Source organism: Rissa tridactyla, unplaced genomic scaffold (genome assembly GCF_028500815.1).
Source record: "Rissa tridactyla isolate bRisTri1 unplaced genomic scaffold, bRisTri1.patW.cur.20221130 scaffold_679, whole genome shotgun sequence".
NCBI classification, from domain to species: domain Eukaryota; kingdom Metazoa; phylum Chordata; class Aves; order Charadriiformes; family Laridae; genus Rissa; species Rissa tridactyla.
In genome coordinates, this window is record NW_026529891.1 from 19,416 (window position 1) to 32,758 (window position 13,343).

Genomic DNA, 13,343 nt, shown 5'->3' on the forward strand with positions numbered 1-13,343 from the left:
TGGGACACATCTCAGGCCATGGGGACGTGTCACCCACGGAGACATGTGTCACCCATGGGGACATGTCACCCATCAGGACACACGTCACCCACGGGGACACGTCACCCATGGGGACACACATCATCCATGGGGCCCCACCAGCCCGTGGATCTTCTCCCAGGGTAGAGCTGGGACCTGGGACACACCTCAGGCCATGGGCACGTGTCACCCATGGGGACACACATCACCCATCAGGACACACGTCACCCACGGGGACACGTCAGCCATGGGGACACACGTCACCCATGGGGACCCACCAGCCCATGGGTCTTCTCCCAGGGTGGAGCTGGGACCTGGGACACACCTCAGGCCATGGGGACGTGTCACCCACGGAGACATGTGTCACCCATGGGGACATGTCGCCCATCAGGACACACGTCACCCACGGGGACACATCACCCATGGGGACCCACGTCACCCATGGGGACACGTCACCCATGGGGACACACATCACCCATGGGGCCCCACCAGCCCGTGGATCTTCTCCCGGGGTAGAGGCGGGACCTGGGACACACCTCAGGCCATGGGGACGTGTCACCCATGGGGACACACATCACCCATCAGGACACACGTCACCCACGGGGACACGTCTTCCATGGGGACACACGTCACCCATGGGGACCCACCAGCCCGTGGATCTTCTCCCAGGGTAGAGCTGGGACCTGGGACACACCTCAGGCCATGGGGACGTGTCACCCATGGGGACACACACCACCCACAGGGGACACACGTCAGCCATGGGGACACACGTCACCCATGGGGACCCACCAGCCCGTGGGTCTTCTCCCAGGGTGGAGCTGGGACCCACCTCAGGCCATGGGGACGTGTCACCCCTGGAGACACGTGTCACCCCTGAAGACATGTGTCACCCATGGGGACACATTGCCCACCAGGACACACATCACCCCTGGGGACATGTCACCCATGAGGACCCACCAGCCCATGGATCTTCTCCCAGGGTAGAGGCGGGACCTGGGACACACCTCAGGCCATGGGGACGTGTCACCCCTGGAAACACGTGTCACCCATGGGGACATGTCGCCCATCAGGACACACATCACCCATGGGGGGACACACACCACCCATGGGGACACACATCGCCCCTGGGGTCCCACCAGCCCACGCTTCTCCTCCCAAGGCCGAGGCTGACCACGACACAGGCCCCAGGATCTCCTTCCCAGCCACCTCGGGGACCACCAAGTCCCCGAGCCAAGGCGGCCACCACCAGCCAGGGTCGCGTGTGTCCCCCCTGTCCCCGTCCCCGTCCCCGTCCCTCACCCGCCTGCTGCTCTGGGTGTTGATGAAGGTCAAGTCGTCCATGGTGAGGATGATCTTGTTGGGTCCCTTCATCAGCTGGGCCTGCTGGACGCGGCGCCTGCAGGGAGGGGACACGGAAGCCGCTGAGGTGGCTCCTCAGGGGACCCTCGACCTTCCCCCCACCCCCCAGATCCGTCCTCGTCCTCGTCCCGTCTCCCCCCCCCCCCGCCCTCTTCCAGCCCCCCCGCGCCCCACGGCGCCCCGTGAGGTGGTGGCACCCACCTGATGAAGCAGGCGAGGGCAGCCCCGGCCGCGATGAGGGCGGAGATGAGGAGGAACATGAGGAGGACGAAGGTGGCGTCCACCCCTGGGGAGGAGAGAGGAAGGGGGTGAAGGGGTGGCGTGGACCGGAGGAGCCACCCAGGGCGGGGTGCCGCGGTCCCCGCCGATTCCGTGGCCACCTATGGCTGCTCGTGGCCATGGAGGCCCACCATGGTCACCTACGGTCAGTCCTGGCCACCTATGGTGATGGATGCCCACCATGGTCACCTGTGGCCATCTATGGTCACTCCTGGCCACCTATGGCTGCTTATGGCCATGGAGGCCCACCATGGTCACCTACGGTCAGCCACGGTCACCTATGGCTACCTATGGTGATGGAGGCCCACCATGGTCACCTGCGGCCATCTATGATCAGTCTTGGCCATCTATGGCAACCTATGGCCATGAATGACCGTAGGTGACCATGGTGGGCATCCATGGCCATCTATGGCTGCTTATGCTGATGGAGGCCCACCATGGTCACCTACGGTCAGCCATGGCCACCTATGGCTGCTTATGGCAATGGAGGCCCACCATGGTCACCTGTGACCATCTATGGTCACTCCTGGCCACCTATGGCTGCTTCTGGCCATGGAGGCCCACCATGGTCACCTAGGGTCAGTCCTGGCCACCTATGGTGATGGATGCCCACCATGGTCACCTGTGGCCATCTATGGTCACTCCTGGCCACCTATGGCTGCTCGTGGCCATGGAGGCCCACCATGGTCACCTAGGGTCAGTCCTGGCCACCTATGGTGATGGATGCCCACCATGGTCACCTGTGGCCATCTATGGTCACTCCTGGCCACCTATGGCTGCTCGTGGCCATGGAGGCCCACCATGGTCACCTAGGGTCAGTCCTGGCCACCTATGGTGATGGATGCCCACCATGGTCACCTGTGGCCATCTATGGTCACTCCTGGCCACCTATGGCTGCTTACGGCCATGGAGGCCCACCATGGTCACCTACGGTCAGCCACGGTCACCTATGGCTACCTATGGTGATGGAGGCCCACCATGGTCACCTGTGGCCATCTATGATCAGTCTTGGCCATCTATGGCAACCTATGGCCATGAATGACCGTAGGTGACCATGGTGGGCATCCATGGCCATCTATGGCTGCTTATGCTGATGGAGGCCCACCATGGTCACCTACGGTCAGCCATGGCCACCTATGGCTGCTTATGGCAATGGAGGCCCACCATGGTCACCTGTGACCATCTATGGTCACTCCTGGCCACCTATGGCTGCTTCTGGCCATGGAGGCCCACCATGGTCACCTACGGTCAGTCCTGGCCACCTATGGTGATGGATGCCCACCATGGTCACCTGTGACCATCTATGGTCACTCCTGGCCACCTATGGCTGCTTCTGGCCATGGAGGCCCACCATGGTCACCTACGGTCAGTCCTGGCCACCTATGGTGATGGATGCCCACCATGGTCACCTGTGGCCATCTATGGTCACTCCTGGCCACCTATGGCTGCTTACGGCCATGGAGGCCCACCATGGTCACCTAGGGTCAGCCATGGCCACCTATGGCTACCTATGGTGATGGATGCCCACCATGGTCACCTGCGGCCATCTATGATCAGTCTTGACCACCTATGGCAACCTATGGCCATGAATGACTGTAGGTGACCATGGTGGGCATCCATGGCCACCTGTGGCTGCTTATGCTGATGGATGCCCACCATGGTCACCTATGGTCAGTCCTGGCCACCTATGGCTGCTTCTGGCCATGGAGGCCCACCATGGTCACCTACGGTCACCTATGGTCATGGATGCCCACCATGGTCACCTGCAGCCATCCATCTGTGGTCAGTCTTGACCACCTATGGCAACCTATGGCCATGAATGACCATAGGTGACCATGGTGGGCATCCATGGCCATCTATGGCTGCTTATGGGGATGGAGGCCCACCAGGGATAGAGGGATGGAGGGATGGAGGGATGGATGGATGGAGGGATAGATGGATGGAGGGATGGATGGATGGAGGGATGGATGGATGGAGGGATGGATGGAGGCCCACCAGGGATGGAGGGATGGATGGATGGAGGGATGGAGGGAGGGATGGAGGGATAGATGGATGGAGGGATAGATGGATGGAGGGATGGATGGATGGAGGGATGGATGGAGGCCCACCAGGGATGGAGGGATGGATGGATGGAGGGATGGAGGGAGGGATGGAGGGATAGATGGATGGAGGGATGGATGGATGGAGGGAGGGATGGAGGGATGGAGGGATGGAGGGATGGAGGGAGGGATGGAGGGATGGAGGGATGGAGGAATGGAGGGATGGAGGGAGGGATGGAGGGATGGAGGGATGGAGGAATGGAGGGATGGAGGGAGGGAGGGATGGAGGGATGGAGGGAGGGATGGATGGAGGGATGGAGGGATGGAGGGATGGAGGGAGGGATGGAGGGATGGAGGGATGGAGGAATGGAGGGATGGAGGGAGGGAGGGATGGAGGGATGGAGGGAGGGATGGATGGAGGGATGGAGGGATGGAGGGATGGATGGAGGCCCACCAGGGATGGAGGGATGGATGGATGGATGGATGGAGGGATGGAGGCCCACCAGGGATGGAGGGAGGGATGGATGGAGGGATGGAGGGATGGAGGGATGGATGGAGGCCCACCAGGGATGGATGGATGGATGGATGGATGGATGGATGGATGGATGGATGGAGGGATGGATGGATGGAGGGATGGATGGAGGCCCACCAGGGATAGAGGGATGGATGGATGGAGGGATGGATGGATGGATGGATGGAGGGATGGAGGGATGGAGGGATGGATGGATGGAGGGATGGAGGGATGGAGGGAGGGATGGATGGAGGGATGGAGGGATGGAGGCCCACCAGGGATGGATGGATGGATGGATGGATGGATGGATGGATGGATGGATGGAGGCCCACCAGGGATGGAGGGATGGAGGGATGGAGGGAGGGATGGATGGAGGGATGGAGGGATGGATGGATGGATGGATGGATGGAGGGATGGAGGAGGGATGGAGGGATGGAGGGATGGATGGATGGAGGGATGGAGGGATGGAGGGATGGAGACCCACCAGGGATGGAGGGAGGGATGGGTGGGTGGATGGGTGGCCATCCCAGCTACGCCTACGGGTCCTGCTGCTCACGCCCGAGGTGGCCGGACCGACGGACAGAGGTGGTGGGTGGGGGGAGAGGGTGGGGGCAGGGGAGGGGATGTCCCCATGGTGGTGTCCCCTCACCCCCGTTGCAGATGGAGCCCGACTCAAACCAGCAGCCGGCGTCGGTGCCGGGACTGGAACCGTGTGGCCAGTGGACGCTGTAACCGCGGTAGCCCAAGCCCTTGGTGCCCGGCTCCAAGCCGTAGACGGGCCACAACCGGTCGCTTTTGCCGTCCGTGTCCAAGACCACGTAAGGGACGGTGACGTCCCCTTCCTGGGTGACGGAGAAGGCCTGGCAGAAGCCCTCCATCCGGAAGTCGCGGGCGTGGTTGGCCACGCTGGTGCCCATCACCCAACGGCCCGTTCTCCGGGTGGCCTCCACCGCCTCGGCCAAGAAGTAGATGGAGTTGTAGATGGTGGCGAAGAGGGGGTGGACCTGGCGGGGGAGGGGGGGTGGGGGGGGGGGAAGAGGAGGTGTCAAGGTGGGGCGCCACCAGCAGCTCCAGGGGGCTCCTTGGAGGTGCCTCCAAACCCCATGGAGGTGCCTCCGACCCCTGGAGGTGACCCCAACCCCATGGAGATGCCTCCAACCCCCATGGAGGTGCCTCCAAGCCCCATGGAGGTGCCTCCAACCCCTTGGAGATGCCTCCAACCCCTTGGAGGTGCCTCCCAACCCCTTGGAGATGCCTCCAACCCCCTGGAGATGCCTCCCAACCCCCTGGAGATGCCTCCAACCCCTTGGAGATGCCTCCCAACCCCCTGGAGATGCCTCCAACCCCTTGGAGATGCCTCCCAACCCCTTGGAGATGCCTCCAACCCCTTGGAGATGCCTCCCAACCCCCTGGAGATGCCTCCAACCCCCTGGAGGTGCCTCCCAACCCCTTGGAGATGCCTCCAACCCCTTGGAGATGCCTCCCAACCCCCTGGAGATGTCTCCCAACCCCCTGGAGATGCCTCCAACCCCTTGGAGATGCCTCCCAACCCCCTGGAGATGCCTCCAACCCCCTGGAGATGCCTCCAGCCCCTTGCAGGTGCTTCCAACCCCCCTGGAGGCGCCTCCCAACCCCCTGGAGATGCCTCCAACCCCTTGGAGGTGCCTCCCAACCCCCATGGAGGAGCCTCCCAACCCCATGGAGATGCCTCCAACCCCTTGGAGGTGCCTCCCAACCCCCATGGAGATGCCTCCCAACCCCCATGGAGGTGCCTCCCAACCCCTTGGAGATGCCTCCCAACCCCTTGGAGATGTCTCCCAACCCCCTGGAGATGCCTCCAACCCCTTGGAGATGCCTCCCAACCCCCTGGAGATGCCTCCAACCCCCTGGAGATGCCTCCAGCCCCTTGCAGGTGCTTCCAACCCCCATGGAGGTGCCTCCCAACCCCCTGGAGATGCCTCCAACCCCTTGGAGATGCCTCCCAACACCTTGGAGATGCCTCCAACCCCCTGGAGATGCCTCCAACCCCTTGGAGATGCCTCCCAACCCCCATGGAGGTGCCTCCCAACCCCCTGGAGATGCCTCCAACCCCTTGGAGGTGCCTCCCAACCCCCTGGAGATGCCTCCAACCCCCTGGAGATGCCTCCAGCCCCTTGGAGATGCCTCCCAACCCCCTGGAGATGCCTCCCAACCCCCTGGAGATGCCTCCAGCCCCTTGCAGGTGCTTCCAACCCCCATGGAGGTGCCTCCCAACCCCCTGGAGATGCCTCCAGCCCCTTGGAGGTGCCTCCCACACCCATGGAGGTGCCTCCCAACCCCCTGGAGATGCCTCCAACCCCTTGGAGATGCCTCCCACACCCATGGAGGTGCCTCCCAACCCCCTGGAGACGCCTGCCAACCCCACCTGTGTGGGGTCGATGTACGCGGGGATCTCGTAGGCCTCCTTGGCCTGTTGCAGGGCCTCCTGGAAGGTGACCTCGGGCGAGTCGATGGTGACGGTGAGGACAGCGTCGTAGGCCAGGCGCAGCTTGGTGTTGTTGGCCAGGACGGGGTAGGGCACGCGGTGGTAGGGCAGGGGGAAGGTGAGGGCGTCGTAGGGGATGAAGACGTAGGTGCCGTCGGTCATGCCCATGTCCTCGGCCTTCTCCAGGAGCAGCCGTTGCTCCTCGCCGCCCAGCAGCACCGAGTGCATGCACATCACCACCACTGCCGGGGGGGCGGGGGGGGGGACACACACGACACGGGCGCGTCACGGTGGGGACAACCCCGTCCACCTCCACCACCCCGCGCCTGCCGGACCTCCTCGGCCAACCCGCAGCTGGCTGGCGGGTGGAACTTCTCCATCCGGGCCCAGCCCGCTCCTATCTCCACCCAGCCACCTCCAGCCTTTCTTCGCCGCCTCCGTCTCCGTCCATCCTTCCTCTGTCCAGCCATGGCCACCATCTCCATCCATCCATCCATGGCCACCATCTCCATCCATCCTTCCTCTCCCATCTCCATCCATCCATCCATGACCACCATCTCCATCCATCCGTGGCCACTATCTCCATCCATCCTTCCTCTCCCATCTCCATCCATCCATCCACGCCCACCATCTCCATCCATGACCACCATCTCCATCCATCCTTCCCCTCCCACCTCCATCCATCCATCCATCCATCCACCCATCCTTCCTCTCCTATCTCCATCCATCCCTCCGTGGCCACCATCTCCACCCATCCATCCATAGCCACCATCTCTTCCCATCCTTCATCTCCCATTCCCATCCATCCATCCATGGCCACCATCTCCATCCATCCATCCATCCATCCACCCATCCTTCCTCTCCTATCTCCATCCATCCCTCCATGGCCACCATCTCCACCCATCCATCCATGGCCACCATCTCCACCCATCCTTCATCTCCCATTCCCATCCATCCATCCATGGCCACCATCTCCATCCATCCATGGCCACCATCTCCGTCCATCCATCCATGGCCACCATCTCCATCCACCTTTCCTCCATCCCTCCTTGCCCACCATCTCCACCCATCCTTCCTCTCCCATCTCCACCCATCCATCCATGGCCACCATCTCCATACTTCCATGGCCACCATCTCCATCCATCCATGGCCACCATCTCCATCCACCCTTCCTCCATCCCTCCTTGCCCACCATCTCCACCCATCCTTCCTCTCCCATCTCCACCCATCCATCCATGGCCACCATCTCCATACTTCCATGGCCACCATCTCCATCCATCCATGGCCACCATCTCCATCCACCCTTCCTCCATCCCTCCTTGCCCACCATCTCCACCCATCCTTCCTCTCCCATCTCCATCCATCCATCCATGGCCACCTTCTCCATCTATCCGTGACCACCATCTCCATCCCTCCATGGCCACCATCTCCATCCATCCATGGCCACCATCTCCGTCCATCCATCCATGGCCACCATCTCCATCCATGACCACCATCTCCATCCACCCTTCCTCCATCCCTCCTTGCCCACCATCTCCATCCATCCTTCCTCTCCCATCTCCACCCATCCATCCATGGCCACCATCTCCATACTTCCATGGCCACCATCTCCATCCATCCATCCATGGCCACCATCTCCACCCATCCTTCCTCTCCCATCTCCACCCATCCATCCATGGCCACCATCTCCAGCTATCCGTGGCCACCATCTCCATCCATCCATCCGTGACCACCATCTCCATCCCTCCATGGCCACCACCTCCATCCATCCATGCCCACCATCTCCATCCATCCATCCATGGCCACCATCTCCACCCATCCTTCCTCTCCCATCTCCATCCATCCATCCATGGCCACCATCTCCATCCATCCATCCATGGCCACCATCTCCATCCATCCTTCCTCTCCCATCTCCATCCATCCATCCATGACCACCATCTCCATCCATCCGTGGCCACCATCTCCGTCCATCCATCCATGGCCACCATCTCCATCCACCCTCCCTCTATCCCTCCTAGCCCACCATCTCCACCCATGCTTCCTCTCCCATCTCCATCCATCCATCCATGGCCACCATCTCCATACTTCCATGGCCACCATCTCCATCCATCCATGGCCACCATCTCCATCCACCCTTCCTCCGTCCCTCCTTGCCCACCATCTCCACCCATCCTTCCTCTCCCATCTCCATCCATCCATCCATGGCCACTGTCTCCATCTATCCGTGGCCACCATCTCCATCCCTCCATGGCCACCATCTCCATCCATCCATGGCCACCATCTCCGTCCATCCATCCATGGCCACCATCTCCATCCATCCATGGCCACCATCTCCACCCATCCTTCCTCTCCCATCTCCATCCATCCATCCATGGCCACCATCTCCATCCATCCATGGCCACCATCTCCATCCATCCTTCCTCTCCCATCTCCACCCATCCATCCGTGGCCACCATCTCCATACTTCCATGGCCACCATCTCCACCCATCCATCCATGGCCACCATCTCCATCCATCCTTCCTCTCCCATCTCCATCCATCCATCCATGGCCACCATCTCCATCTATCCGTGGCCACCATCTCCATCCATCCATCCGTGACCACCATCTCCATCCCTCCATGGCCACCATCTCCATCCATCCATGCCCACCATCTCCATCCATCCATCCATGGCCACCATCTCCACCCATCCTTCCTCTCCCATCTCCATCCATCCATCCATGGCCACCGTCTCCGTCCATCCGTGGCCACCGTCTCCGTCCATCCTCCATCCCTCCATGGCCACCACCTCCACCCGTCCCTTCCCCTCCCACCTCCATCCCTCCGGCCCCACCCCGTTACCTCGGACGCCGTCAGCCCTCTGCACCCTCCTCAGAGCCTCCCGGGCCTCTTCCTCCTCCGTCCCGACGGTGGTGACGACGGTGACGGGCAGACCCCGAGCCCGGAGGTCCTGGGCCAAACCCTGCCCCACTTCGCGCCAGAGGTCCTGTGGGGCGGAGAGCACGGCCACGTGGGCCCACCGGAAGAAACGGAGGACGGAATGAAGCACCCCGGCGGGCTCCGGCATGGGGGTCACCAAGGTGTCCAACCCTTCCCCGTCTCCCAAACAAGCCCAAGAGACCAAAGGCTTGTTCCAAGCGGCCGCCAGTAGCCCGGCTGCCCCACAGGTAGCCGGATTGAGGGGTCCCACCAAACCGGTGGCGTAACGCTCGGCGTTGAGGAGTCCCGTCACCCCCTGGGGGGTGCGACACGCCTCGGCCAACACCACGGCGTCCCACCAGTAACCTTCGTTGAGGGTGGGGTCCCGGTTGAGCCGGGTGACGGCCAAACGAGAGGCCACCTCGGGCAAAGCCCGGGCCAGGAGGGGGTCGCAGGTCCAAGGACCCATCACCCCCACCTTGAAGGTGGCCCCTTGGGTGGGGGGGGGGTGGAGGAGGAGGAGGAGGAGGAGGGGAAGGAGGAGGAGGAAGAGGAGGTGGGGAGGCCACCGGGGGTGGTGGGAGAGGCGGAGGAGGAAGCTGGTGGGGACGGCGCCGCGGCGGGAGGGGACGGTTTGGGAGACGCCACCGCCGTGGGGGGTGCCACCACCGTGGGAGGTGCCATCGTGGGAGATGCCACTGCTTTGGGTGACACCGTGGCTGTGGGAGATGCCACCACCGTGGGAGGTGCCACCACCGCGGGAGGTGCCACCACCGTGGGAGACGCCACCACCGAGGGAAGCGCCATCGTGGGAGACGCCACCGCTTTGGGTGACACCGTGGCTGTGGGAGGTGCCACCACCGTGGGAGATGCCACCACTGGAGACGCCACCACTGTGGGAGGTGCCATCGTGGGAGATGCCACTGCTTTGGGGGACACCGTGGCTGTGGGAGATGCCCCCACCGTGGGAGATGCCACCACCGTGGGAAATGCCATCATGGGAGATGCCACCACCATGGGAGGTGCCATCGTGGGAGACACCACTGCTTTGGGGGACACCATGGCTGTGTGAGGTGCCACCACCATGGGAGATGCCACCACCATGGGAGGTGCCATCGTGGGAGATGCCACTGCTTTGGGGGACACCGTGGCTGTGGGAGGTGCCACCACTAGAGATGCCACTGCTTTGGGTGACACCGTGGCTGTGGGAGGTGCCACCACTGGAGATGCCACCACTGGAGATGCCACTGTGAGAGGTGCCGTCGTGGGAGACGCCACTGGTTGGGGTGACACCACGGCTGCGGGAGATGTCACCAAGGCGGGAGATGTCACTGTTCTGGGAGATGCCACCACCACGGGATGTGCTACCGGCGTGGGAGATGCCACCAGCCTGGGAGGTGGCGTTAAGGGAGGTGCCACCATCAGAGGAGATGCCGTCACGGGAGATGTCACTGCTGTGGGAGATGCCACCACCATGGGAGATGCCACCACTGGGGGAGGTGGTGTCATGGGAGATGCCACCACCATGGGAGATGCCACCGCTGTGGGAGACGCCACCACTGTGGGAGATGCCACCACCGGGAGAGACGCTGTCATGGGAGATGCCACCACCATGGGAGATGCCACCACCGTGGGAGATGTCACTCTTCTGGGCGATGCCACCACCATGGGAGATGCCACCACCAGGAGAGACGCTGTCATGGGAGATGCCACCGCTGTGGGAGATGCCACCACCATGGGAGATGTCACTCTTCTGGGCGATGCCATCACCGTGGGAGATGCCACCACTGGGGGAGATGCCACCACCGTGGGAGATGCCACCACTGGGGGAGATGCCGTCGGGGGAGATGCCACCGCCATGGGAGGTGTCACTCTTCTGGGGCGATGCCACCACCACGGGAGATGCCACCACCATGGGCGCTACTGTCACGGGAGACGTCCCCACCGTGGGAGATGTCACGGCAGGAGATGCCACCACGGGGGACGTCGTGGCGGGTGATGCCACCGTGGGAGACGTCACGGCGGGTGATGCCACCACGGGGGACGTCGTGGCGGGTGATGCCACCACAGCAAAAGTCATCGCGGGAGACGCCACCGGGGAAGGTGCCACCGGGGGTCATGTCCCCAGGGGTGCCACCGCCGGGGAAGAAGAAGCCACCGCGGGACCTCATGGTCGGGCGGGGGGCTGGGGGACGGGGTTGGTTTTTTTTTTGGGGGGGGGGTGGGGGGGGGGGGTGTCCTCAGGCCCTGGGGGGCCGCGGCGGGAGGCGCGGAGGGGCCGCGGTGGGGCGCGGAGGTGCCACCATGGTGAGGTGAGGACTTGGGGGTCCGAAGGGTCGAGGGGGGGGGGTCACCACCTGTGAGAGAAAGGGGGGGGGGGGGGTTAGAATTGGGGGCGGGGGCGGGGGGGGGTTCCCAGACACCCAGATCCTTGGCGGGGGGGGGGGGGGGGGGGGGGGGGGGGGGGCAGATATATGGGTCCCTGGGTGTGGGGGGGTCCCAGACACCGAGGTTTTGGGGTCGGGGGGGGTCCCAGACCCCCAGGTCCTTGGGTGGGGGGGCCCGACACGTAGGTTTTGGGGTGGGGGGGGTCCCTGATATATGGGTCCCTGGGGGGGGGGGCCCCAGATGCCGAGGTTTTGGGGTGTGGGGGGGGTCCCACACGTAGCTTTTGGGGTGGGGGGGGTCCCTGATATATGGGTCCCTGGGGGGGGGGGGCCCCAGATGCCGAGGTTTTGGGGTGTGGGGGGGGGTCCCACACGTAGCTTTTGGGGTGGGGGGGTCCCTGATATATGGGTGCCTGGGTGGGGGGGGGGGGGTCCCAGACACCGAGGTTTTTGGGAGGGGGGGTCCCTGACACCCAGATCTTTGGGGGGGGGGGGGGCAGATATATGGGTCCCTGGGTGTGGGGGGGGTCCCAGACACCGAGGTTTTGGGGTCGGGGGGGGTCCCAGACCCCCAGGTCCTTGGGTGGGGGGGCCCCACACGTAGGTTTTGGGGTGGGGGGGGTCCCTGATATATGGGTCCCTGGGTGGGGGGGGCCCAGATGCCGAGGTTTTGGGGTGTGGGGGGGGTCCCACACGTAGCTTTTGGGGTGGGGGGGTCCCTGATATATGGGTCCCTGGGTGGGGGGGGGGGTCCAGACACCGAGGTTTTGGGGAGGGGGGGTCCCAGACACCCAGATCTTTGAGGGGGGGTCCCAAATATATGGGTCCCTGGGTGGGGGGGGGTCCCTGACACCCAGATCTTTGGGGGGGGGTGCAGATATATGGGTCCTTGGGTGGGGGGGTCCCGGACACCGAGGTTTTGGGGTGGGGGGGTCCCAGACATGTAAGTTTTGGGGTCGGGGGGGGGTCCCAGACACCCAGGTCCTTGGGTGGGGGGGTCCCACACGTAGCTTTTGGGGTGGGGGGGGTCCCTGATATATGGGTCCCTGGGTGGGGGGGGGGTCCCTGACACCGAGGTTTTGGGGAGGGGGGGTCCCAGACACCCAGATCTTTGGGGGGGGGTCCCAAATATATGGGTCCCTGGGTGGGGGGGGGGGTCCCAGACACCGAGGTTTTGGGGAGGGGGGGTCCCAGACACCCAGATCTTTGGGGGGGGGGCCCCAGATATGGGTCCTTGGGTGGGGGGGTCCCGGACACCGAGGTTTTGGGGGGGGTGGGGGGGGGGTCCCACACGTAGGTTTCGGGGTGGGGGGGTCCCCGATTTATGGGTCCTTGGGGGGGGAGGGGGGGGTCCCGGACACCTGGGT

General features: G+C 63.6%; 2 protein-coding genes across 2 annotated transcripts in view; one reads left to right on the plus strand and one right to left on the minus strand.

Moving 5' to 3' along the window:
* LOC128903831 (retinal guanylyl cyclase 1-like) overlaps positions 1-10,618 on the minus strand; it is a gene marked incomplete at its 3' end in the record, with an annotated part of 29,278 nt that extends 18,660 nt beyond the window's left edge. Inside the window, 6 exon segments of the mRNA XM_054187720.1 lie at positions 1,318-1,414; positions 1,579-1,663; positions 4,856-5,210; positions 6,611-6,912; positions 9,512-10,121; positions 10,238-10,618. Of these exon segments, the coding sequence (XP_054043695.1) occupies positions 1,318-1,414; positions 1,579-1,663; positions 4,856-5,210; positions 6,611-6,912; positions 9,512-10,121; positions 10,238-10,618 (1,830 nt within the window).
* A 55-nt stretch (positions 10,619-10,673) lies between these two features.
* Positions 10,674-11,675, plus strand: LOC128903832 (uncharacterized PE-PGRS family protein PE_PGRS46-like). The gene has a single exon (XM_054187721.1). The coding sequence runs from the start codon at positions 10,674-10,676 to the stop codon at positions 11,586-11,588; it is 915 nt and encodes a 304-aa protein (XP_054043696.1). The 3' UTR covers positions 11,589-11,675.
* The last annotated feature ends 1,668 nt before the right edge of the window (positions 11,676-13,343 follow it).